Source organism: Mobula hypostoma, chromosome 11, assembly GCF_963921235.1.
Source record: "Mobula hypostoma chromosome 11, sMobHyp1.1, whole genome shotgun sequence".
Classification (NCBI taxonomy): Eukaryota; Metazoa; Chordata; class Chondrichthyes; order Myliobatiformes; family Myliobatidae; genus Mobula; species Mobula hypostoma.
Genome location: NC_086107.1, coordinates 103,793,619 through 103,820,291, shown reverse-complemented (window position 1 = coordinate 103,820,291; position 26,673 = coordinate 103,793,619). Strand labels below are relative to the sequence as shown.

The following is a 26,673-nucleotide window of genomic DNA, read 5'->3' as shown; positions in this document are numbered from 1 at the left end:
TGTTTTGTGGCAGCTGTACGGTGCAAGACATGATAAGATTAAAATTATTTACAATAAAAAAGTGCAAAAGAGAAAGAGCGAGGTAACTTTCAGGGGTTCATGGACCGTTCAGAAATCTGACGAAGCTGTTGCTAAAACACTGGGTGTGGGTCTTCGGGCTCCTGTAGCTCCTCCCTGATGGAAGTAATGAGAAGAGGGGATGTCCTGGAGGGTGAGGGTCTTTAATGATGGATATTGCCTCTTTGAGGCATTGCCCTCTGACGATAGCCTCGATGGAGGGAAGGCCTGTGCCCATGAGGGAGCTGGTTAGGTCTACAACCCTCTGCAGGTTCCTGCAGCCAGCAGAGTGCTCTCCACCTCTGTGCAGACATTTTGCTTGGAGTCTTTGCTGACATTACCAAATCTCCTCAAACTTCTAATGAAGTAGAGCTGCAGCCATGTCTTCATCGTGATTGCATCAAAGTGTAGGGCCCAGGGTAGATCCTGCAGGCTGAATCCCTGACCTTTCAATGGATGGACACTTTGCTCAGTTACGTACGTTGGGCAGGAGAATGGGCGGCGCGGAGGGAAAAATTGCAAGCACATTCCTTCCAGATGAGGGTTTTTAAAAAATGTATTTGGGAAATATGGTCTTCCTTGGCAAGGCTAGCAGTTGCCTGAGACACGGACTGTCTTCATTGCGGGTCTGCACGGTGGTACGGCGTTGGGCCGCTCTCCCGCCGCGCCATGGACCTCGGGTCCAACCTGACTTCCGGCGCTGTTTGTGTGGAGTTTGCATCCTCTGCCTGTAACCGTGTGGACTTCCCCTGGGTCCCTCCCACGTCCCGAAAGCGCATTGATCGGTAGGTTGTGAGCAGAGAGAGATTCAGGGCACGTTGGGGAACTCGAGCAACACACACACAAAATGCGGCAAGTACTCAGTCAGTCGGGCGGCGTCTACGGAGGAGAATAAGCAGTTAACATTTCAGGCTGAGACCCTTCGTCGGGACTGGAAAGGAAGGTGGCAGAAGCCAGAATAAGTGTGTTGGGGGGGGGAGGGGAAAGAATAGAAGCCGGCAGATGAGACCACTCGAGGGGGAAGGTGGGTGGGCAGGCTGCGAGATTAGTTGGTTGCTGTGTGTAGCCTCTAGCATGTGGCTGAGTGGTAAACTCGGACGGGTGCTGTTGAGGAATGCAGAAGGGCATCACAGTAGCACCGTGGTCAGTGTAACACTGCACAACTTCAGCGACTGGGGGTTCAATTCCCGCCGCTGCCCGAACGCCTCCCCGTGACCGGGTGGGATTGCTCCGGCTGCTCCCGTTTCCTCCCACATTCCGAGGCTGTGTGGGTCAGCGGGAGTGGGGTGCGCAGCGTGCTATACTGGCGCGGGAAGCCTAGTGACACTTGCGGGCCGCCCCCAGCACACCCTCGGACCGTGCCGGTCCTCGGCGCATCCGGCGCTTCGACGCGCACGCGGCGGGTAAAGCCAATCTTTAAAATAAAATGAAATTAATGTAGGGCTGCTGCGAACGGCCTGCCCCACCCATCGCGTTTCTCCAGCAGTTTGCGTTCAACAAGCAGCAGTCAATGCAACGATCCCACTCCCCCCACCCCTAGCATCCCCTCTTCTCCCCCTTTTCCATCAGGCAAAAGACACAAAAGCCTGGAAGCCTGTACCACCGGTCTGAAGGACAGCTCCTATCCCGCACTTGTGAAACGATTAAGCAGAGTGCTTGTATGATAATACGCACTGTCACCCTCAGGATCTGCCTTGTCATGCCTTGCACCTTATTGACAGCGAGCTCAGTGCTTTCTTAGTGACTGCTACACTCTATTCTGCGCTCTGCGCTTGCTCTCTTCCCTTGTACTTACTCGATGTACTGATGTTGGGCAGCGTGCAAATCCAAGTTATGTCGCTGTACCTTGGTAGGTGTGACAGTACGAAATTGATTTGCCAGTTTGGTAGTGGGGTGGAGGGGGGGTGATTCCACACAAGTCTCTGCAGGGCAGGGGCTAATTTTTACCCTGGAGCTTTGGGGGTGGGGAGGGTTTTTTTTTTAACTTTACTTCAGCTCATGAGTGGAATTAAACATTTATAGTTGGGCTACTGTAAAGTCACAGACTGACACATCATGTTCTAGCCATGGAGTACCATGTTTAATGAACGAAACCTTTTCCCCCTTTTGTAGTTCGCTTGTTGCGGCTGGAACAACTCTATGGAGTGGCAGAAGAACCCTAGCATTGTAAGCAATGCTTCAGAGCCGAGTGAAAAACAGTTCTTCCCCTTCCCGTGTTCCTGCCACAGCTCTTTCTCCAAAAATTTCACCGACTTGAACGTCACGCAGGAAGTTGGGTTCTGCCGAGCTCCTGGCAGCAGCCCACTGACGGAGAAGACCCAGGTAATGCTCCCCGGACTCAGACTGTGCCGGCCTCACCTTCGAGCCCATGGGCTGCAAATCGAAAGGGACCGCAGCCGCGGGGAAACCTGAGATAAAAACAGAGGGTGCTGGAACACTCAGCAGGCCAGGCGGCGTCTGCGGGGAGCGGAGCGGGGGGGGGGGGGGGCCCTGACGAGTCAGCTAAAACAAAAGGTGCTGGAGGAACTCAGCGGGGTGAGCGGCCTCTGTGTGTGGGGAGGGAGTGGGGGAAGAGAGTTGTTGATGTTTAGGATCGAGACCCTCCATTGGGACTGACGGCAGAGGGGAAAGAAGGCAAGAAAGCCGGTGTAAAGAGGAGAGGGAAAAGGGGCAGCTTCCTTCCCACTCCAGTATGAATCCAAGCATGGACGATTCCTGTAAACCACCCGCCCCCCTCCCACAGATGCTGCTCGATCTACCGAGTTCCTCTAGCAGGTTGGTGCTGCAATTGAAAATGCACCCTGGTTTCACCCCACCAGCAATGTCTCCCCTCACCCACCTTCCTTACAGGTGAACGAACTTCTGCCTCCTTCCATTTCTAATGAACGGTCTTTAACCTGAAATGTTATCTGTTCCCACCCATGGAGACTGACCCACTGAGTATTTCCAACAGCTTCTCGTTTTGATTCTGAATGGGTTGGACTAGTCTGGGCTGGGACAGTCTCTGTTCAACTTGACCTTGTCCCCCTGTCCTGTGAGCCTGGTTGCAGGGTCTACCCTTTGATCAGAACGTAGAGCAGTGCGGCCCTTCACCCACAATGTTAGGCCAGGCTAATTAAATGTCCCCACTCTGACGTTTTACCTTCTCACCTCCCCCTGGGTCCCCTCCTCCTATGGTCCACTCTCCTTTCCTATCAGATTCCTTCCTCTCCCACTCACCTGGCTTCTCCTATTGCCTTCCAACTAGCCTCCTTCCCCCGCTTCCCCTGGGGGAGGGGGTTGATTTTTTTCTGGAGCAAGTGAGGGGGGAGCATTGACACATTACTGCAGCTTGATGGGGGAGTGGGGGGTTCTTCAGGTTCTAATGTTGTCCATCATTCATTCTTTGGGTTTTTTCCCCTGTTTTGTGGATGTCTGTGAAGGGTAAGAATTTCAGGCTGTAAACTGCACACGCTCTCTGATATTAAATCAAACCAGAAAACCGTTGTAAATCCTACAAACTCTATCAGGACCCCCCTCAGTCTCTGATCCTCCAGAAAAAACAAACCCACTTTGTGAGAATCCTTCATGTAGTACGTGCCCTCTAACCTAGACAGCATCCGAGTAAACCTCCCGCACCCTCTTCAAAGTCTCCACACCCTTCCTGTGATGAGACGATCGGAAATGCACCAATGATAAAGGTCCATCCGACTGTTAATTTTTCAGCAATTGATGATGTACCGATCCCTGGAACCAGCATGGGTGGGTTGGTGCTGAGAGTCCAGTCAACTCAATATCAGAGACTGTTGCCCCAGAGTAGTCTGGGTTCTGGCTGGATACTGCTCTGTGTAAAAGCCTTAGACACATATAAGATAAACAAGCAGAATTAGGCCATTCGGCCCATTGAGTCTCTTCTGCCATTTCATCATGGCTGATCCATTCTTCCTCTTGGCCCCAGTCTCCTGCCTTCTCCCCAAATCCCTTCATGCCCTAACCAATCAAAAATCTATCAAACAACAGGAATTCTGCAGATGCTGGAAATTCAAGCAACATACATCAAAGTTGCTGGTGAACGCAGCAGGCCAGGCAGCATCTATAGGAAGAGGCGCAGTCGACGTTTCAGGCCGAGACCCTTCGTCAGGACTAACTGAAGGAAGAGTGAGTAAGCTTTCAAATCCCTTACTCACTCTTCCTTCAGTTAGTCCTGACGAAGGGTCTCGGCCTGAAACGTCGACTGCGCCTCTTCCTATAGATGCTGCCTGGCCTGCTGTGTTCACCAAAAATCTATCAACCTCTGCCTTAAATACACCCACTGACTTGGCTTCCACATCCGCTGTGGCAACAAATCCCACAGAGGCACCACCCACTGGCTGGAGAAATTCTTCCTCATCTCCATTCGAAAAGGACACCCCTCTAATTCAGAGGCTGTGTCCTCTGGTGCGAGACTCTCCCACCATAGCAAATGTTCTCTCCACATCCACTCTATCGAGGCCTTTCAACATCCGATAGGTTTCAATGCGATCCACCCCTCACTCTTCTGAATTCCAGCGAATAGAGGCCCAGAGCTATCAAATATATATATATATATATATATATATATATATATATATGAATGGTGAGGGTGGAAGGCTGTGGGACAGGAAGGAGTGTCAGGGTTAGTGTGGGGGGTCATGGGTGCAGACAAACCTAGCTCTGAGACACCAGGCAAGATGATTTGATTCCAGACAATTAGTTTATTCATCATTATGGAATGTCTCTCTGGTGCTTCCCACTCCCTCCCCTCTCCCTTCCCCTTTTCCCAACCATGATTCCCCTCTCCCTGCCCCCTTCCCACTCTCAGTCCAGAATAGAAACCTAAATCGGAATCAGGTTTATCATCACTCACATGGGTCATGAATTTTGTTTTTTTTTGCGGCAGCAGTACAATGCAGTAGATAAAATTACTACAGTACTGTATAAAAGTCTCAGGCAGCCTAGCTATACATATGTGCCTAAAAGACTTTTGCACAGTACTGTGTGAGTCAGAATCAGGTTTATTGTCACTGACATATGCTGTGTGATTTGCTATTTTGTGGCAGAAGGACAGTGCAATATATGATAAAAATTTATAAGGTATAATAAAAAATAGAACAAAAAAGTAGTTCCAAAAGGGAGCAAAAATACTGCCTCACTGGACAGTATCATCCTAATCAGGAGGTCCTGGCTATTTCCTTTTGGAAAGGGACCAACTGACCTCTCATCTGCATCATCCCAAAACCACAGCCCTCTACTCCAGGCAGCCTGGTATACCTCTCCAAAGCCTCCACTTTCTTCCCATACTGTGGAGACCAGAATTAAATGAGATACCAGAAGTTTTATAAAGCTGCAACTTGGTTTGCTGACCCTAGAACTCAGTGCCCCGATTAATAAAAGTAAGTGTGCCCTACGACGTCCGTATCTCCCTCAGCCGCCACTGTCTGGGAGCAATGGACCTCAACGATCCTCCATGCATCAATGCAGTTGAGGGTCCCACCGTTCGCTGCGGTAATGCCGGGTGAGGGCAAGGAAACGCTGCCGAGGTGACCGGGCTTTTTGTCTTTCTTTCCCAGGGCTGCAGGAAGAGGGTGTTTGAGTGGGTGCAAGAAAACGTCATCAGCATAACGATCATCTGCATTGGTATCACTGTGGTAGAGGTGAGTCACTATGGAAAGCCTGACACGTATGGGGGAGGGGGCCCAGAGAGCGCACAGTGAGACTTGGGGGGTGGGGGTCAGATTCAGTGTGAGAAAAATTGAGGGGAGAAAAGCCCACTGCAGATGCTGAAAACCTGAAATAAAAACATAAAATGCTGGGAACACCCAGCAGGTCGGTCAGCATCTGCGGGAAGAGAAGCTAGAGTTACTGTTTCAAGTGGAAGACTGTGGGGTGTTCAGTGGAATGGTTGGAGGGGAGGTGGTGGGGCTATTTCACATGGAAACAGACCCTTTGGACCAAGACGCTTACCTAAGCTGTAAAATTTGTTGCCGCAGGTGGCTGTGGAGGCCAAGTCATTGATGGGTTCTTCATTGCTCAGGGCATGAATGGGTGAAGAGAGAAGGCAGGAGATTGGGGATGAGAGGGAAAATGGATCAGACATGATGAAAGGGCCTAATTCTGCTCCTCCATTTTGCGGTCTAAGCTAGTCTCATCTGCCCCCATTTGGGCCGTATCTCTCTACGCCTTTCCCACGCGGGGCTAGGTTCGGGGTGGGGGCTGGGAAGGAATCAGGGCCTGCTACTAAGTCACGATGTGTTCAGTTCCTGCAGCTTCTCTGCTGTAGCCTGAAATGCTGCCTGGGCTGGAACCGGACCGAGCGCGCGGGATCCTGGGCTGATCTCCCAATGCTCCCCACCAGGTGCCTGGGCTTTGATGTTTCGACTGCAGTGAACTTTGCAGTGTTTGAAATGGTCGGGGGGACGGGGGGGGGTAGTCCAGGGAGGGGACGTCAGCAACAAAAAAGAGCCTCACGAGCGAGAGTCAATATTCAGCACTGTGGAAGGAAATCCTCCTCTATCTCCCATACCCACTCCGCCTCTTCCAACACCCTCCACTCCTCAACCCCTCAACCTGGGCTCCAGGAGATTGCAGACTCTATTCTGTGGTGTTGGAAGGGGTGGTGGAGGGTGCACGAATGGAGAGGCTCACCCGGGGGAGTGGAAACTTCAGAGCAGTTTCTGAAGAGAGCGAGTGGAAGGATTTGGTCAGTGAGAGTGGGTGTAGTGGTATTGAGGGAGTCTGGAGTAGACGACCTCAGGTTGGGTCTGCTGGGGAATTTAGGGCAGGTTCTTTGTGGTGAGGGGTGGAACAGGTAATGGGCAGTGGAGACTGTAGGTGGGAGAGGTTGGACTGGGTGAGTGAGGTAACTATCGGACAGAGTAACCCTATAGCGGTGGGGAGAGGGGAGGGTGCACCAGGGTCTGGAGATGCTTGAATCCGCAGCAACAGATAAGTTGCAGGAGGACCCCAGCACCTGTGGTGGGAAATGGGCAGTCGATGTTTCGGGCTGGGACCGTTCGTCTGGGCAGTTCAGTGAGCCTGCATGAGAGTGTGGTTGGAGAGCGGGACCCGCAGAGAGGGAGGGTCTTGGAGAACTCAGGTCAGGGAGAGCAGGACATTTCTGCAGGGTGGGCACACCCCGAAGAGCCTTCTCGGTAGGCGAGGAAAACGGAGGCGAGCGATGGCAGATAGGTTGGCGAATCGAAGCGAAAGGGGAGATTGGTAGCTCAGACTGGCTACTCATTTGTAGGGTTGTTGGCCGAACCTGGAGGTCGGACCGCAAACGTTTCACCACCAGTGGAGGTGCACAATTGAGTTGTTTCTGCCGAGTGCTCGTGTTTATAATCGTCCGACTTATCGTTTTGATTGTTTGGCTGTCATGCTGGCTACTGGTCTGCACTGGGTCCTGGCCCACTGGAAGGCTGAATGATCTCCACCGGCCTGTATCCCTGATTATCAGTCATTGTGAGTGCTGGTTCCTCAGACGTCCAGCGCTCACTCCTTGGTCCTGATCACGCAGAACAACGAGTCAAACCAATATGAGCACAAGCACCCAGCAGAAACAATACTTAATTGTGCACTGACGATGTCCCCTCGACTAGCGACGAAACATTTGCGACCTAACCTCCAAGGTCGGCCAACAATCCTCCAAAACAAAATTGGTTTCTTTTTGTCAAGTGTATCGAGGTTCAGCGAATCTGGAGCACGAGCAGGAACAGTCTCGACCCGAAACGTTGACTGTCCATTCCCCACCACCGGTGGTGCCTGACCCTCTGAGTTCCTCCAGCGTTTTTGTTTTGTTAACGCCTTCGGGGGAGGTGGGCTCAGGCAATGAGTTGACCAATGGTGAGTTAGGGGAGTTGGATGGCAGGAAGGACTGGAGTCGATTTTAACAGTGGGGGGGGCAGTATTGGGGAGCTCCAAACTTGCCCTCCTTTTCACAGCTGCCTGGCTTTGCAAGTGTGTGAAGTGTTGTGTTGTCAGTCGCCGGCTGTACTAACCCAAATCTCCTTCGTTTGCTTGCATTTCACACCCAGAGCTTCCTACTTAGAATATTGGCAAGGTAACTCTCAGTTGAACAGGTGAAAATTAACATCTGCATGTCGTGTGAGTGTTTGTGGGTGTGCTTATTTACTTCCACGCCAATTATGGTGTGACGAGACGCTGTATGAATTAACCTCTTCTCAGGCTTCCAGCTGAGTACAGGTATTGATTATAACTGACGTTTCGATGACAAACTCTGCCATCTTCTTCAGGGTTGACTCCCGGGCAGGTCTAGTTCGGTGGTATTTATACCCCCATCGTCCATCCCTCCTGATTGGTTAGTCGTCATCCAATCAGGTTTCTGCTCTTCCACCTTTTGTACAATCAAATTCCAGTTCTTACTTCAGAGTGAGACCTTCGTCTTTGTTAAAATTCTTTTCCTGGAGTTTAATTAGCTTCCTTGACCAGGCGGTCCCAAAAGCCATTAGTTTTGTGCCGTTGAATTGGCTATAGATTTGACTTCAACGATAGCTTTTGGGACCACCTGGTAAAGGAACCAATATCCCAGTTAGAATCAGCGTGTGACCTGTCCCCCAGAGAGGGTCAGTGTGTGTGTGGGACCTGTTCACCCAGTGAGGGTCAGTGTATGTGGGACCTGTTCACCCAGTGAGGGTCAGTGTGTGTGTGATCTTTTCCCCCAGTGAGGGTCAGTGTGTGTGTGACCTGTTCCCCCAGTGAGGGTCAGTGTGTGTGTGGGACCTGTTCACCCAGTGAGGGTCAGTGTGTGTGTGGGACCTGTTCACCCAGTGAGGGTCAGTGTGTGTGTGTGATCTTTTCCCCCAGTGAGGGTCAGTGTGTGTGTGTGACCTGTTCCCCCAGTGAGGGTCAGTGTGTGTGTGTGTGTGTGTGTGTGATCTTTTCCCCAGTGAGGGTCAGTGTGTGTGTGTGTGTGTGTGTGTGTGTGTGTGTGTGATCTTTTCCCCCAGTGAGGGTCAGTGTGTGTGTGTGTGTGATCTTTTCCCCCAGTGAGGGTCAGTGTGTGTGCGACCTGTTCCCCCAGTGAGGGTCAGTGTGTGTGTGTGACCTGTTCTCCCAGTGAGGGTCAGTGTGTGTGTGTGACCTGTTCTCCCAGTGAGGGTCAGTGTGTGTGTGTGACCTGTTCCCCCAGTGAGGGGCAGTGTGCGTGTGTGACCTGTTCCCCCAGTGAGGAAAGTGTGTGTGTGACCTGTTCACCCAGTGAGGGTCAGTGTGTGTATGTGACCTGTTCCCCCAGTGAGGGTCAGTGTGTGTGTGTGACCTGTTCCCCCAGTGAGGGTCAGTATGTGTGTGACCTGATCCCCCAGTGAGGGTCAGTGTGTGTGTGACCTGTTCACCCAGTGAGAGTCAGTGTGTGTATGTGACCTGTTCCCCCAGTGAGGGTCAGTGTGTGTGTGTGACCTGTTCTCCCAGTGAGGGTCAGTGTGTGTGTGTGACCTGTTCCCCCAGTGAGGGGCAGTGTGTGTGTGACCTGTTCACCCAGTGAGGGTCAGTGTGTGTGTGTGACCTGTTCCCCCAGTGAGGGTTAGTGTGTGTGTGACCTGTTCCCCCATTGAGGGTCAGTGTGTGTGTGTGTGACCTGTTCCCCCAGTGAGGGTCAGTGTCTGTGTGACCTGTTCCCCCAGTGAGAGTCAGTGTGTGTGTGTGTGGGACCTGTTCCCCCAGTGAGGGTCAGTGTGTGTGTGACCTGTTCCCCCAGTGAGGGTCAGTGTGTGTGTGGGACCTGTTCCCCCAGTGAGGGTCAGTGTGTGTGTGACTTGTTCCCCCAGTGAGGGTCAGTGTGTGTGTGTGTGGGACCTGTTCCCCCAGTGAGAGTCAGTGTGTGTGTGACCTGTTCCCCCAGTGAGGGTCAGTGTGTGTGTGGGACCTGTTCACCCAGTGAGGGTCAGTGTGTGTGTGAACTGTTCCCCCAGTGAGGGTCAGTGTGTGTGTGACCTGTTCCCCCAGTGAGGGTCAGTGTGTGTGCGTGTGACCTGTCCCCCAGAGAGGGTCAGTGTGTGTGTGGGACCTGTTCACCCAGTGAGGGTCAGTGTGTGTGTGATCTTTTCCCCCAGTGAGGGTCAGTGTGTGTGTGACCTGTTCCCCCAGTGAGGGTCAGTGTGTGTGTGTGTGACCTGTTCTCCCAGTGAGGGTCAGTGTGTGTGTGTGTGACCTGTTCCCCCAGTGAGGGTCACTGTGTGTGTGACCTGTTCCCCCAGTGAGGGTCAGTGTGCGTGTGTGACCTGTTCCCCCAGTGAGGGTCAGTGTGTGTGTGAGACCTGTTCCCCCAGTGAGGGTTAGTGTGTGTGTGACCTGTTCCCCCAGTGAGGGTCAGTGTGTGTGTGACCTGTTCTCCCAGTGAGGGTCAGTGTGTGTGTGACCTGTTCCCCCAGTGAGGGTCAGTGTGCGTGTGTGACCTGTTCCCCCAGTGAGGGGCAGTGTGTGTGTGACCTGTTCACCCAGTGAGGGTCAGTGTGTGTATGTGACCTGTTCCCCCAGTGAGGGTCAGTGTGTGTGTGTGTGACCTGTTCCCCCAGTGAGGGTCAGTATGTGTGTGACCTGATCCCCCAGTGAGGGTCAGTGTGTGTGTGACCTGTTCACCCAGTGAGAGTCAGTGTGTGTATGTGACCTGTTCCCCCAGTGAGGGTCAGTGTGTGTGTGTGACCTGTTCTCCCAGTGAGGGTCAGTGTGTGTGTGTGACCTGTTCCCCCAGTGAGGGGCAGTGTGCGTGTGTGACCTGTTCCCCCAGTGAGGAAAGTGTGTGTGTGACCTGTTCACCCAGTGAGGGTCAGTGTGTGTATGTGACCTGTTCCCCCAGTGAGGGTCAGTGTGTGTGTGTGACCTGTTCCCCCAGTGAGGGTCAGTATGTGTGTGACCTGATCCCCCAGTGAGGGTCAGTGTGTGTGTGACCTGTTCACCCAGTGAGAGTCAGTGTGTGTATGTGACCTGTTCCCCCAGTGAGGGTCAGTGTGTGTGTGTGACCTGTTCTCCCAGTGAGGGTCAGTGTGTGTGTGTGACCTGTTCCCCCAGTGAGGGGCAGTGTGTGTGTGACCTGTTCCCCCAGTGAGGGTCAGAGTGTGTGTGCGTGACCTGTTCACCCAGTGAGGGCCAGTGTGTGTATGTGACCTGTTCCCCCGGTGAGGGTCAGTGTGTGTGTGTGACCTGTTCCCCCAGTGAGGGTCAGTGTGTGCGTGTGTGACCTGTTCCCCCAGTGAGGGTCAGTGTGTGTGTGACCTGTTCCCCCAGTGAGGGTCAGAGTGTGTGTGTGACCTGTTTCCCCAGTGAGGGTCAGTGTGTGTGTGACCTGTTACCCCAGTGAGGGTCAGTGTGTGTGTGTGACCTGTTCCCCCAGTGAACGTCAGAGTGTGTGTGTGTGACCTGTTCCCCCAGTGAGGGTCAGAGTGTGTGTGTGTGACCTGTTCCCCCAGTGAGCGTCAGAGTGTGTGTGTGTGACCTGTTCCCCCAGTGAGGGTCAGAGTGTGTGTGTGTGACCTGTTCCCCCAGTGAGGTTCAGTGTGTGTGTGTGTGTTTCTCTAGTGAAAGTCAGTGTGGTCAAGCTCAGGGAAATTCTCATCACTCAGAAAGAGAAATTGGGAATCGAGAGCTCTTTCTCCCTTTTCCCATTCCACCTCAAAGTATAGGATTGAATAGAAAATAATATTATCACAATCTGTCTTTGTTGCTGTGAGTGTACTGATATCTGTGTTATCGATAACAGGCAGAGCGAGCAATAATGTGGATCGGATGATCTAAGGGGTAGAATTGGATTGAGGAGCTGACTGAACATTGGGCAGGGTTCCAAGCTAAGCAGGTCTGACTACAGCTCAGGGTGGAGATGGGTGACACTGACAATGCAAACCCCTCTCTCGAGCCCCTCCATACACTCAGTGGCCACTTTATTAGGTAACTCCAGTACCCCATCAGTCCATGTATATAAGCTAACTTCTGTATTTATATTGTGTTTTTTATCATTATTATTGCATTCTTTATCTTTTGTGGGGTTTTCTTGGGCTGCATCAGATCTGGAGAAACAATTATTTCATTCTCCTTTACACTTGCGTACTAGAAATGACATTAAGCAATCTTGAGTCTAATAAAGGGGCCGCTGAGTCTATGTTCGTGATCTTCTGTTGCTGTAGCCTATCCCCTTCAAGGATCACTGAGTTGTGCATTCAGAGATGCTCTTCTGCACACCACTGTTGTAACGGGTGGTTATTTGCGTTACTGTCACGTTCCCGTCAGCTTGAACCAGTCTGGCCATTCTCCTCTGACCTCTCTCGTTATCAAGGTGTTTACCCCCACAGAACTGCCACTCACTGGATGTTTTTTTGGGGTTTTTTTGCCCCATTCTCTGTAAACTCCAGAGCCTGAAAATCTCAGGAGATCAGCAGTATCTGAGATACTCAAACCACCCCATCTGGCACCAACAATCGTTCCACAGTCAAAGTCACTTAGATCACATTTCTTCCCCATCCTGATGTTTGGTCTGACCAACAACTGAACCTCTTGGCCATGTCTGCATGCTTTTATGCATTGAGTTGCTGCCTCATGATTGGCCAATTAGATATTTGCATTAACGAGCTGGTGTACCTAATAAAGTGGCCACTGGGTGTATGCATTGGCACAAATTCCAAACGCGGGCAGTACAAATGAAAGCAGATATGTCAGGTGAATGCCAATTTTCAGTCGCTTTTCCTGCCTTCTCCTTCCAGCTGATGCTGCTTGCCCTGTCATCCGTTCAGCTAGTGAACCACCATATGCTCAGCACTGCAGATAGACTACGACAGCGCAGGGGAGCAACCTCTGGGCCCTCCAGCCTCTCTGGAGATGAACTGGAGCAGACAGAGCTGCCAGCTAAGCCGTCTTTTACAGCAAGGCAGGGGGAGCCACAGGGAAAGCAGTTAGGGCGATGGACAGCAACAGAGCAGGCCCTACAGGAGAGAGAAGAGTTACGTCCGTTAACTCGCCCATCTGCTGCAACAGAGCAGGCCATACAGAAAAGAGAAGAGTTAGATCAGTTAACTCGCCCATCTACTACAACAGAGCAGACCCTACAAAAGAGAGAAGCGTTAGATCAGTTAACTCGCCCATCTACTACAACAGAGCAGACCCTACAGAAAAGAGAAGAGTTAGATCAGTTAACTCGCCCATCTACTACAACAGAGCAGACCCTACAGAAAAGAGAAGAGTTAGATCAGTTAACTCGCCCATCTACAACAGAGCAGACCCTACAAAAGAGAGAAGCGTTAGATCAGTTAACTCGCCCATCTACTACAACAGAGCAGACCCTACAGAAAAGAGAAGAGTTAGATCAGTTAACTCGCCCATCTACAACAGAGCAGACCCTACAAAAGAGAGAAGCGTTAGATCAGTTAACTCGCCCATCTACTACAACAGAGCAGACCCTACAGAAAAGAGAAGAGTTAGATCAGTTAACTCGCCCATCTACTACAACAGAGCAGGCCGTACAGAACAGAGAAGAGTTAGGTCTGTCAGATAACTTGTCCACTACCGCTGAGTGAACTGTACAGCATTTTGGAGGACCTAGTGAAAGGACATAGACTCGTGCACTGCCAGCATTGTGGTGTGCCAGTTAACACTGACTACACCACGCAGAGAATACTGACCAATGAGCCGCGACAAAGCTGAGATCCGTCCCTTTTGGAACCGCTTGTCATTATCTGCCTAATTAAAAGTTCTTTGCAGGTTTGAGGTGTCAGAGGTGTTCAGAATCGAACCGCAAAATGATGGCTGGTGGAAGAAGTGGGGGGGGAGGGTGGAGTTGGAGAAGTGGAAAGATATTTCCACCCTGAGGGCATGAGGGTCTGAGGTTGGCTTGTGGACTGTGTGGAGGAGTCAGCATCCCTCATCACGTGAGGAGGCAAGCGAGGAAGTGGGAGGAACAGGAGCAGTTAACTCTGGGATGAGGGGGGCATAGTGGGCTGATTTGCCTGTAACCTTACTGATGCCTGAGCTGCATGTGGGGACCCCAAGCCGAGTGTCCAGACTGGCTTCTGTTAGATTGTCAAAGTCAGCCGGGGGCAGACCTTCTGCTCCGCAGGCGATGCGAGGGCACAGAGATTATCTGCAAAACCTTCCACAGTGGAATATTCATTCCACACCCGTCCCTTCGGTGGGGAGGAGGCCCCAGCTGTGACCTGCACCTCCCTACTGACGAATAATATTGAGAGTTCTTGCACATAAATCCAAGAGCTGGGTGCATTGCAGTGAGTCTTTAACCAGCGAGCTGGGAAGGGTGATTGGGGATTTCTGTCCTGTGGGCGTGAGTGTGTAATGGTGGCTTGAGCGCTTGGACTTTCGCTCCAGGTGAAATAGTGCACGCCATGTCGCCGCGCCCGCAGGGGATACCACTCCCCTGCGCTCCAGGTCGGACTTACATTCACACTCTCCCTTCCCTCTCCCACAGCTCCTTGGGATGTCGCTATCGATGTTATTGTGTAGAAACATCGACCCCGACTACGACAAACTCATTCGCTTTCAGTAAACTGGAAACCTTGTGGGCAAGTGTGGAAGGATTGAAAACCAGCCAAGTTTATTTTTCTCTTTTAAATCTTCCTGCCGTAATTTTACTTCTAATTCAGTGTTTAATCCCTGGAGGGATTTGACTGGGATCTACATTTCTGATACTGAACCCGCTGGGAATAATGGACTCCCACTACTAACCTTAATCTAGACCATTTTACTCCAGAGAAATGAATTCAACACAATCCATGAGACCCTGGCATTTTATCGGGGAGTAGAATCGACCCAATGGATGTGAATCGGGACCACGGTGAAACATTCCATACTGGAAAAGATTACGTTTTGTCCGGGGAATCCTTCCACCTGCACTAGACTTCAGTTTGTTCCTGACCGGCCAACGGATTGGGGTTGGATGATATAGACACCAACACGAGTGTGTTTTGATTTTTACTTAGGTTGTTAAAAATCAACAATTTTTCCAGGTTGAATGAGCAGAAATCAAATGTGGATTGGTGTCTTAGTGGAATGTTTGTTGATTTGTCAGTTGGACTTTATATAAAGTGGCTGTCACTGCCCATTTAGGTCCTCCAGAACCATTTCAGTACGGTTGGACATCTTGTGGGTTCAGAAGTAGTGTTGGTGTAGAGTTTGCTTTTCCAAGCATGCATGGTGTGGCAATCTTCATTACAGTGCTCTGAAGTTAGAGTGAAGAACACACAATTGGATGCAAGCATGCAAGCCTTGCATTATTAATTTAAAGGGAGTTTTTTTTAAAGTTTTCATGATTTTGTTGCAGTGAATAGTTAATGAATTGTTTCAAAATAATTCCTCTCCATTTTGATTGCAATGCCCAAGCTCGTTGTCTTTTCATTCCTGACCCCACTGGTGAAATAATGTACCTTCTGGCACATCGGGCGGCAACTTTGCCGCGTTTCTTTTTCCACCGTTCGTCCGTTTTACGAGGCCGGGTCGCCAGCTTGGCGCTCAACCCAGCACGAATGGAAAGAGAGCAAGGAGCCGGCTGGATTTGAACCTGGGACCTCTCGCTCCGAAGTCTGGGGCGGGGGGGGGGGTGGATACCACTACACCACTGGCCCAGAGAAACGCCACTGGAGGCCTTCAAAGCTTTCTGTAAGATGCCTTGTGCGCTGATCAGCAGTGGGACAGGAAAGGTTTCTTTCCGATGAAAGTATAGGCCATCCCTTCAGTAACCAACAGTAGCCCCTGGCTTGTGTCACACTGAGCAGAGACTTTGCAGTAAATCTCCATGATCACCCTGAACTCAAGGGATTTTGGAGAACCTTCCCTGGGATTAGCCTTGTGGGCAGTGGCATCTTCCGCTGTAGGTGGGTTCTGAAATGCAGATTTGAGAAATGGTGCTGAGTCAGGTATTTAGAAGGTCATCAGTAAACCATGGTATCTCTCACAATGGAGAGTTCTGGCAGAATCCTGTCCCAATTTTTACATTTCATAGACGTATTCTTTAACAACATTATCACAGGCTGCATGCTGGGGTTATCAGGATGTGGTTGTTCATTCCTGCTCATTGTACTAGACGTCAGGCAGATGGTCCTCCTCGCTGTATCAGCCGGACTGGTGCAATTTTAATCTTCTCTCTTGGGGGTGCGGACATCTTTTTCATGTGACTGAGCACTTGCAGCCCAGGCTGCAGAACCGCACCTTTCACGGGCCCAAAGTTCAGGCTGAGGCACCGGAGCTACACTGAGGGAGTGTCTCACTGTCTGAGGGACGGTGCTGAGGGAGTGTCTCACTGTCAGAGGGACAGTACTGAGGGAGTGTCTCACTGTGGGAGGGACAGTACTGAGGGAGTGTCTCACTGTCTGAGGGACGGTGCTGAGGGAGTGTCTCGCTGTCGGAGGGGCAGTACTGAGGGAGTGTCTCACTGTCTGAGGGACAGTACTGAGGGAGTGTCTCACTGTCTGAGGGACAGTACTGAGGGAGTGTCTCACTGTCTGAGGGACGGTGCTGAGGGAGTGTCTCACTGTCTGAGGGACAGTACTGAGGGAGTGTCACACTGTCAGAGGGACAGTACTGAGGGAGTGTCTCACTGTCTGAGGGACGGTGCTGAGGGAGTGTCTCACTGTCGGAGGGGCAGTACTGAGGGAGTGTCTCACTGTCTGAGGGACGGTGCTGAGGGAGTGTCTCACTGTCGGAGGGGCAGTACTGAGGGAGTGTCTCACTGTCTGAGGGACGGTGCTGAGGGAATGCCTCACTGTCGGAGGGGCAGTGCTGAGGGAGTGTCTCGCTGGTCTGAGGGACGGTGCTGAGGGAGTGCCTCACTGTCGGAGGGGCGGTGCTGAGGGAGTGTCTAGCTGGTCGGAGTGACGGTGCTGAGGGAGTGCCTCACTGTCGGAGGGGCAGTACTGAGGGAGTGTCTCACTGTCTGAGGAACGGTGCTGAGGGAGTGTCTCACTGTCGGAGGGGCGGTGCTGAGGGAGTGTCTAGCTGGTCGGAGTGACGGTGCTGAGGGAGTGTCTCACTTTCGGAGGGACAGTACTGAGGGAGTGTCTCACTGTCGGAGTGACGGTGCTGAGGGAGTGTCTCACTGTCGGAGGGACAGTACCGAGGCAGTGACTTGCTGTCAGACGGACAGTACCGAGGGAGTGTCTCACTGTCAGAGGGACAGTACCGAGGGAGTGTCTGGCTGGTCGGAGTGACGGTGCTGAGGGATTGCCTCACTGTCGGAGGGTCAGTACTGAGAGAGTGTCTCACTTTTCGGAGTGACGGTGCTGAGGGAGTGTCTCACTGTCGGAGGGACAGTACCGAGGGAGTAACTTGCTGTCAGAAGGACAGTACCGAGGAAGTGCCTCACTGTCGGAGGGACAGTACCGAGGGACTGTCTCGCTGGTCGGAGTGACGGTGCTGAGGGAGTTCCTCACTGTCGGAGGGGCAGTACCGAGGGAGTGTCTCGCTGGTTGGAGTGACGGTGCTGAGGGGGTGCCTCACTGTCGGAGGGACAGTGCTGAGGGAGTGTCTCACTGTCAGAGGGACAGTACTGAGGGAGTGTCACACTGTCGGAGGGACAGTGCCGAGGGAGTGTCTCACTGTCAGAGGGACAGTACCGAGGGAGTGTCTCACTGGTCGGAGTGATGGTGCTGAGGGAGTTCCTCACTGTCGGAGGTACAGTACCGAGGGAGTGTCTCACTGTCAGAGGGACAGTACTGAGGGAGTGTCTCACTGTCGGAGGGTCAGTACCGAGGGAGTGTCTCACTGTCGGAGTGATGGTACCGAGGAAGTGCCTCACTGTCGAAGGGACAGTGCCGAGGGAGTGCCTCACTGTCGGAGGGGCAGTACCGAGGGAGTGCCTCACTGTCGGATGGCAGTACCGAGGGAGTGTCTCACTGTCAGAGGGACAGTACCGAGGGATTGTCACACTGTCAGAGGGGCAGTACCGAGGGAGTGTCACACTGTCAGAGGGACAGTACCGAGGGAGTGTCTCAGTGTCGGAGTGACGGTGCTGAGGGAGTGTCTCATTGTCGGAGGGACAGTACTGAGGGAGTGCCTCACTGTCGGAGGGACAGCACCGAGGGAGTGCCTCACTGTCAGAGGGACAGTGCCGAGGGACTGTCTCGCTGGTCAGAGTGACAGTGCTGAGGGAGTGCCTCACCGTCGGAGGGGCAGTACCGAGGGAGTGTCTCACTGTCAGAGGGATCGTACCGAGGGAGTGTCTCGCTGGTCGGAGTGATGGTGCTGAGGGAGTTCCTCACTGTCGGAGGGACAGGACCGAGGGAGTGTCTCACTGTCGGAGGGGCAGTACCGAGGGGGTGTCTCGCTGGTCGGAGTGATGGTGCTGAGGGAGTGCCTCACTGTCGGAGGGACAGTGCTGAGGGAGTGCCTCACTGTCGGAGGGACAGTGTTGAGGGAGTGTCTCACTGTCAGAGGGACAGTACTGAGGGAGTGTCACACTGTCAGAGGGACAGTTCTGAGGGAGTGTCTCACTGTGGGAGGGACGGTACTGAGGGAGTGTCTCACTGTCGGAGGGACAGTACCGACGGAGTGTCTCACTGTCGGAGTGACGGTGCTGAGGGAGTGTCTCACTGTCGAAGGGACAGTACCGAGGGAGTGTCTCGCTGTCGGAGGGGCAGTACCAAGGGAGTGTCTCGCTGGTCGGAGTGATAGTGCTGAGGGAGTGCCTCACTGTCGGAGGGACAGTGCTGAGGGAGTGTCTCACTGTCAGAGGGACAGTACTGAGGGAGTGCCTCACTGTCGGAGGGGCAGTGCCGAGGCAGTGTCTCGCTGATTAGAGTGACGGTGCTGAGGGAGTGCCTCGCTGTCAGAGGGACAGTACCGAGGGAGTGCCTCGCTGGTCGGAGTGACGGTGCTGAGGGAGTGCCTCACTGTCGGAGGGGCAGTACCGAGGGATTGTCCCGCTGGTCGGAGTGACGGTGCTGAGGGAGTGCCTCACTGTCGGAGGGACAGTACCGAGGGAGTGCCTCGCTGGTCGGAGTGACGGTGCTGAGGGAGTGTCTCACTGTCGGAGGGACAGTACCGAGGGAGTGTCTCACTGTCGGAGGGGCAGTACCAAGGGAGTGTCTCGCTGGTCGGAGTGACGGTGCTGAGGGAGTGCCTCACTGTCGGAGGGACAGTGCTGAGGGAGTGCCTCACTGTCGGAGGGACAGTACTGAGGGAGTGTCTCACTGTGGGAGGGACGGTGCTGAGGGAGTGTCTCACTGTCTGAGGGACAGTACTGAGGGAGTGTCTCACTGTCTGAGGGACAGTACCGAGGGAGTGTCTCACTGTCGGAGTGATGGTACCGAGGAAGTGCCTCACTGTCGAAGGGACAGTGCCGAGGGAGTGCCTCACTGTCGGAGGGGCAGTACCGAGGGAGTGCCTCACTGTCGGATGGCAGTACCGAGGGAGTGTCTCACTGTCAGAGGGACAGTACCGAGGGATTGTCACACTGTCAGAGGGGCAGTACCGAGGGAGTGTCACACTGTCAGAGGGACAGTACCGAGGGAGTGTCTCAGTGTCGGAGTGACGGTGCTGAGGGAGTGTCTCATTGTCGGAGGGACAGTACTGAGGGAGTGCCTCACTGTCGGAGGGACAGCACCGAGGGAGTGCCTCACTGTCAGAGGGACAGTGCCGAGGGACTGTCTCGCTGGTCGGAGTGACAGTGCTGAGGGAGTGCCTCACCGTCGGAGGGGCAGTACCGAGGGAGTGTCTCACTGTCAGAGGGATCGTACCGAGGGAGTGTCTCGCTGGTCGGAGTGATGGTGCTGAGGGAGTTCCTCACTGTCGGAGGGACAGTACCGAGGGAGTGTCTCACTGTCGGAGGGGCAGTACCGAGGGGGTGTCTCGCTGGTCGGAGTGATGGTGCTGAGGGAGTGCCTCACTGTCGGAGGGACAGTGCTGAGGGAGTGCCTCACTGTCGGAGGGACAGTGTTGAGGGAGTGTCTCACTGTCAGAGGGACAGTACTGAGGGAGTGTCACACTGTCAGAGGGACAGTTCTGAGGGAGTGTCTCACTGTGGGAGGGACGGTACTGAGGGAGTGTCTCACTGTCGGAGGGACAGTACCGACGGAGTGTCTCACTGTCGGAGTGACGGTGCTGATGGAGTGTCTCACTGTCGAAGGGACAGTACCGAGGGAGTGTCTCGCTGTCGGAGGGGCAGTACCGAGGGAGTGTCTCGCTGGTCGGAGTGATAGTGCTGAGGGAGTGCCTCACTGTCGGAGGGACAGTGCTGAGGGAGTGTCTCACTGTCAGAGGGACAGTGCCGAGGGACTGTCTCGCTGGTCGGAGTGACAGTGCTGAGGGAGTGCCTCACCGTCGGAGGGGCAGTACCGAGGGAGTGTCTCACTGTCAGAGGGATCGTACCGAGGGAGTGTCTCGCTGGTCGGAGTGATGGTGCTGAGGGAGTTCCTCACTGTCGGAGGGACAGTACCGAGGGAGTGTCTCACTGTCGGAGGGGCAGTACCGAGGGGGTGTCTCGCTGGTCGGAGTGATGGTGCTGAGGGAGTGCCTCACTGTCGGAGGGACAGTGCTGAGGGAGTGCCTCACTGTCGGAGGGACTGTGTTGAGGGAGTGTCTCACTGTCAGAGGGACAGTACTGAGGGAGTGTCACACTGTCAGAGGGACAGTTCTGAGGGAGTGTCTCACTGTGGGAGGGACGGTACTGAGGGAGTGTCTCACTGTCGGAGGGACAGTACCGACGGAGTGTCTCACTGTCGGAGTGACGGTGCTGATGGAGTGTCTCACTGTCGAAGGGACAGTACCGAGGGAGTGTCTCGCTGTCGGAGGGGCAGTACCGAGGGAGTGTCTCGCTGGTCGGAGTGATAGTGCTGAGGGAGTGCCTCACTGTCGGAGGGACAGTGCTGAGGGAGTGTCTCACTGTCAGAGGGACAGTACTGAGGGAGTGCCTCACTGTCGGAGGGGCAGTGCCGAGGCAGTGTCTCGCTGATTAGAGTGACGGTGCTGAGGGAGTGCCTCGCTGTCAGAGGGACAGTACCGAGGGAGTGCCTCGCTGGTCGGAGTGACGGTGCTGAGGGAGTGCCTCACTGTCGGAGGGGCAGTACCGAGGGATTGTCCCGCTGGTCGGAGTGACGGTGCTGAGGGAGTGCCTCACTGTCGGAGGGACAGTACTGAGGGAGTGCCTCGCTGGTCGGAGTGACGGTGCTGAGGGAGTGTCTCACTGTCGGAGGGACAGTACCGAGGGAGTGTCTCACTGTCGGAGGGGCAGTACCAAGGGAGTGTCTCGCTGGTCGGAGTGACGGTGCTGAGGGAGTGCCTCACTGTCGGAGGGACAGTGCTGAGGGAGTGCCTCACTGTCGGAGGGACAGTACTGAGGGAGTGTCTCACTGTGGGAGGGACAGTACTGAGGGAGTGTCTCACTGTCTGAGGGACGGTGCTGAGGGAGTGTCTCACTGTCTGAGGGACAGTACTGAGGGAGTGTCTCACTGTCTGAGGGACAGTACTGAGGGAGTGTCTCACTGTCTGAGGGACGGTGCTGAGGGAGTGTCTCACTGTCGGAGGGGCAGTACTGAGGGAGTGTCTCACTGTCTGAGGGACGGTGCTGAGGGAATGCCTCACTGTCGGAGGGGCAGTGCTGAGGGAGTGTCTCGCTGGCCTGAGGGACGGTGCTGAGGGAGTGCCTCACTGTCGGAGGGGCAGTACCGAGGGAGTGTCTCACTGTCTGAGGGACGGTGCTGAGGGAGTGTCTCACTGTCGGAGGGACAGTACCGAGGAAGTGCCTCACTGTAGAAGGGACAGTGCCGAGGGAGTGTCTCACTGTCGGAGGGGCGGTGCTGAGGGAGTGTCTAGCTGGTCGGAGTGACGGTGCTGAGGGAGTGTCTCACTTTCGGAGGGACAGTACTGAGGGAGTGTCTCACTGTTGGAGTGACGGTGCTGAGGGAGTGTCTCACTGTCGGAGGGACAGTACCGAGGGAGTGTCTCGCTGGTCGGAGTGACGGTGCTGAGGGATTGCCTCACTGTCGGAGGGTCAGTACTGAGGGAGTGTCTCGCTGTCGGAGTGACGGTGCTGAGGGAGTGTCTCACTGTCGGAGGGACAGTACCGAGGGAGTAACTTGCTGTCAGAAGGACAGTACCGAGGAAGTGCCTCACTGTCGGAGGGACAGTACCGAGGGACTGTCTCACTGGTCGGAGTGACGGTGCTGAGGGAGTTCCTCACTGTCGGAGGGGCAGTACCGAGGGAGTGTCTCGCTGGTCGGAGTGACGGTGCTGAGGGAGTGCCTCACTGTCGGAGGGACAGTGCTGAGGGAGTGCCTCACCGTCGGAGGGGCAGTACCGAGGGAGTGTCTCACTGTCAGAGGGATCGTACCGAGGGAGTGTCTCGCTGGTCGGAGTGATGGTGCTGAGGGAGTTCCTCACTGTCGGAGGGACAGTACCGAGGGAGTGTCTCACTGTTGGAGGGGCAGTACCGAGGGGGTGTCTCGCTGGTCGGAGTGATGGTGCTGAGGGAGTGCCTCACTGTCGGAGGGACAGTGTTGAGGGAGTGTCTCACTGTCAGAGGGACAGTACTGAGGGAGTGTCACACTGTCAGAGGGACAGTTCTGAGGGAGTGTCTCACTGTGGGAGGGACGGTACTGAGGGAGTGTCTCACTGTCGGAGGGACAGTACCGACGGAGTGTCTCACTGTCGGAGTGACGGTGCTGAGGGAGTGTCTCACTGTCGAAGGGACAGTACCGAGGGAGTGTCTCGCTGTCGGAGGGGCAGTACCGAGGGAGTGTCTCGCTGGTCGGAGTGATAGTGCTGAGGGAGTGCCTCACTGTCGGAGGGGCAGTGCCGAGGCAGTGTCTCGCTGATTAGAGTGACGGTGCTGAGGGAGTGCCTCGCTGTCAGAGGGACAGTACCGAGGGAGTGCCTCGCTGGTCGGAGTGACGGTGCTGAGGGAGTGCCTCACTGTCGGAGGGGCAGTACCGAGGGATTGTCCCGCTGGTCGGAGTGACGGTGCTGAGGGAGTGCCTCACTGTCGGAGGGACAGTACCGAGGGAGTGCCTCGCTGGTCGGAGTGACGGTGCTGAGGGAGTGTCTCACTGTCGGAGGGACAGTACCGAGGGAGTGTCTCACTGTCGGAGGGGCAGTACCAAGGGAGTGTCTCGCTGGTCGGAGTGACGGTGCTGAGGGAGTGCCTCACTGTCGGAGGGACAGTGCTGAGGGAGTGCCTCACTGTCGGAGGGACAGTACTGAGGGAGTGTCTCACTGTGGGAGGGACAGTACTGAGGGAGTGTCTCACTGTCTGAGGGACGGTGCTGAGGGAGTGTCTCACTGTCTGAGGGACAGTACTGAGGGAGTGTCTCACTGTCTGAGGGACAGTACTGAGGGAGTGTCTCACTGTCTGAGGGACGGTGCTGAGGGAGTGTCTCACTGTCGGAGGGGCAGTACTGAGGGAGTGTCTCACTGTCTGAGGGACGGTGCTGAGGGAATGCCTCACTGTCGGAGGGGCAGTGCTGAGGGAGTGTCTTGCTGGTCTGAGGGACGGTGCTGAGGGAGTGCCTCACTGTCGGAGGGGCAGTACCGAGGGAGTGTCTCACTGTCTGAGGGACGGTGCTGAGGGAGTGTCTCACTGTCGGAGGGACAGTACCGAGGGAGTGACTTGCTGTCAGAAGGACAGTACCGAGGAAGTGCCTCACTGTAGAAGGGACAGTGCCGAGGGAGTGTCTCACTGTCGGAGGGGCGGTGCTGAGGGAGTGTCTAGCTGGTCGGAGTGACGGTGCTGAGGGAGTGTCTCACTTTCGGAGGGACAGTACTGAGGGAGTGTCTCACTGTTGGAGTGACGGTGCTGAGGGAGTGTCTCACTGTCGGAGGGACAGTACCGAGGGAGTGTCTCGCTGGTCGGAGTGACGGTGCTGAGGGATTGCCTCACTGTCGGAGGGTCAGTACTGAGGGAGTGTCTCGCTGTCGGAGTGACGGTGCTGAGGGAGTGTCTCACTGTCGGAGGGACAGTACCGAGGGAGTAACTTGCTGTCAGAAGGACAGTACCGAGGAAGTGCCTCACTGTCGGAGGGACAGTACCGAGGGACTGTCTCGCTGGTCGGAGTGACGGTGCTGAGGGAGTTCCTCACTGTCGGAGGGGCAGTACCGAGGGAGTGTCTCGCTGGTCGGAGTGACGGTGCTGAGGGAGTGCCTCACTGTCGGAGGGACAGTGCTGAGGGAGTGTCTCGCTGTCGGAGGGGCAGTACCGAGGGAGTGTCTCGCTGGTCGGAGTGATAGTGCTGAGGGAGTGCCTCACTGTCGGAGGGACAGTGCTGAGGGAGTGTCTCACTGTCAGAGGGACAGTACTGAGGGAGTGCCTCACTGTCGGAGGGGCAGTGCCGAGGCAGTGTCTCGCTGATTAGAGTGACGGTGCTGAGGGAGTGCGTCGCTGTCAGAGGGACAGTACCGAGGGAGTGCCTCGCTGGTCGGAGTGACGGTGCTGAGGGAGTGCCTCACTGTCGGAGGGGCAGTACCGAGGGATTGTCCCGCTGGTCAGAGTGACGGTGCTGAGGGAGTGCCTCACTGTCGGAGGGACAGTGCTGAGGGAGTGTCTCACTGTCAGAGGGACAGTACTGAGGGAGTGTCACACTGTCGGAGGGACAGTGCCGAGGGAGTGTCTCACTGTCAGAGGGACAGTACCGAGGGAGTGTCTCACTGGTCGGAGTGATAGTGCTGAGGGAGTGCCTCACTGTCGTAGGGGCAGTGCCGAGGCAGTGTCTCGCTGATTAGAGTGACGGTGCTGAGGGAGTGCCTCGCTGTCAGAGGGACAGTACCGAGGGAGTGCCTCGCTGGTCGGAGTGACGGTGCTGAGGGAGTGCCTCACTGTCGGAGGGGCAGTACCGAGGGATTGTCCCGCTGGTCGGAGTGACGGTGCTGAGGGAGTGCCTCACTGTCGGAGGGACAGTACCGAGAGAGTGCCTCGCTGGTCAGAGTGACGGTGCTGAGGGAGTGTCTCACTGTCGAAGGGACAGTACCGAGGGAGTGTCTCACTGTCGGAGGGGCAGTACCGAGGGAGTGTCTTGCTGGTCGGAGTGACGGTGCTGAGGGAGTGCCTCACTGTCGGAGGGACAGTGCTGAGGGAGTGCCTCACTGTCGGAGGGACAGTACTGAGGGAGTGTCTCACTGTGGGAGGGACAGTACTGAGGGAGTGTCTCACTGTCGGAGGGACTGTACTAAGGGAGTGTCTCACTGTGGGAGGGACAGTACCGAGGGAGTGTCTCGCTGATGGGAGTGACGGTGCTGAGGGAGTGCCTCACTGTCGGAGGGACAGTATCGAGGGAGTGTCTCACTGTCTGAGGGACGGTGCTGAGGGAATGCCTCACTGTCGGAGGGGCAGTTCTGAGGGAGTGTCTCGCTGGTCGGAGTGACGGTGCTGAGGGAGTGCCTCACTTTCGGAGGGACAGTACCGAGGGAGTGCCTCACTGGTCGGAGTGACGGTGCTGAGGGAGTGTCTCACTGTCGGAGGGACAGTACCGAGGGAGTGTCTCACTGTCGGAGGGGCAGTACCGAGGTAGTGTCTCGCTGGTCGGAGTGAAGGTGCTGAGGGAGTGCCTCACTGTCGGAGGGACAGTGCTGAGGGAGTGCCTCACTGTCGGAGGGACAGTGCTGAGGGAGTGCCTCACTGTCGGAGGGACAGTACTGAGGGAGTGTCTCACTGTGGTAGGGACAGTACTGAGGGAGTGTCTCGCTGATGGGAGTGACGGTGCTGAGGGAGTGCCTCACTGTCGGAGGGACAGTACCGAGGGAGTGTCTCGCTGCTCGGAGTGACGGTGCTGAGGGAGTGCCTCACTGTCGGAGGGGCAGTACCGAGGGAGTGTCTCACTTGTCTGAGGGATGGTGCTGAGGGAATGCCTCACTGTCGGAGGGGCAGTGCTGAGGGAGTGTCTCGCTGGTCTGAGAGACAGTGCTGAGGGAGTGCCTCGCTGTCGGAGGGGCAGTACCGAGGGAGTGTCTCACTGTCTGAGGGACGGTGCTGAGGGAGTGTCTCACTGTCGGAGGGGCGGTGCTGAGGGAGTGTCTAGCTGGTCGGAGTGACGGTGCTGAGGGAGTGTCACACTGTCGGAGTGATGGTGCTGAGGGAGTGTCTCACTGTCGGAGGGACGGTGCTGAGGGAGTGCCTCACTTTCGGAGGGACAGTACTGAGGGAGTGTCTCACTGTCGGAGTGACGGTGCTGAGGGAGTGTCTCATTGTCGGAGGGACAGTACCGAGGGAGTGACTTGCTGTCAGAGGGACAGTACCGAGGGAGTGTCTCACTGTCAGAGGGACAGTACCGAGGGAGTGTCTCGCTGGTCGGAGTGACGGTGCTGAGGGATTGCCTGACTGTCGGAGGGTCAGTACTGAGGGAGTGTCTCACTGTCGGAGTGACGGTGCTGAGGGAGTGTCTCACTGTCGGAGGGACAGTACCGAGGGAGTAACTTGCTGTCAGAAGGACAGTACCGAGGAAGTGCCTCACTGTCGGAGGGACAGTACCGAGGGACTGTCTCGCTGGTCGGAGTGACGGTGCTGAGGGAGTTCCTCACTGTCGGAGGGGCAGTACCGAGGGAGTGTCTTGCTGGTCGGAGTGACGGTGCTGAGGGAGTGCCTCACTGTCGGAGGGACAGTACTGAGGGAGTGTCTCACTGTCGGAGGGACAGTACTGAGGGAGTGTCTCACTGTCGGAGGGACGGTACTGAGGGAGTGTCTCACTGTGG

The 26,673-nt window shown here is 55.1% G+C and overlaps 1 protein-coding gene across 4 annotated transcripts in view; it reads left to right on the top strand.

The window, feature by feature from the left end:
* Positions 1–26,233, top strand: part of LOC134354044 (leukocyte antigen CD37-like) — a 93,136-nt gene extending 66,903 nt beyond the window's left edge. For 3 of the 4 annotated variants that reach the window (XM_063062741.1, XM_063062744.1, XM_063062742.1), the window contains exons 7-9: positions 2,170–2,379; positions 5,625–5,708; positions 14,477–26,233. In XM_063062741.1, coding sequence (XP_062918811.1) covers positions 2,170–2,379; positions 5,625–5,708; positions 14,477–14,554 — 372 coding nt within the window. In that variant the 3' untranslated portion in view covers positions 14,555–26,233. Of the gene's footprint in view, positions 1–2,169; positions 2,380–5,624; positions 5,709–12,761; positions 14,448–14,476 lie in introns of those variants that run through there. The other variant, XM_063062745.1, reaches the window with a different exon arrangement.
* Positions 26,234–26,673: the final 440 nt, after the last annotated feature.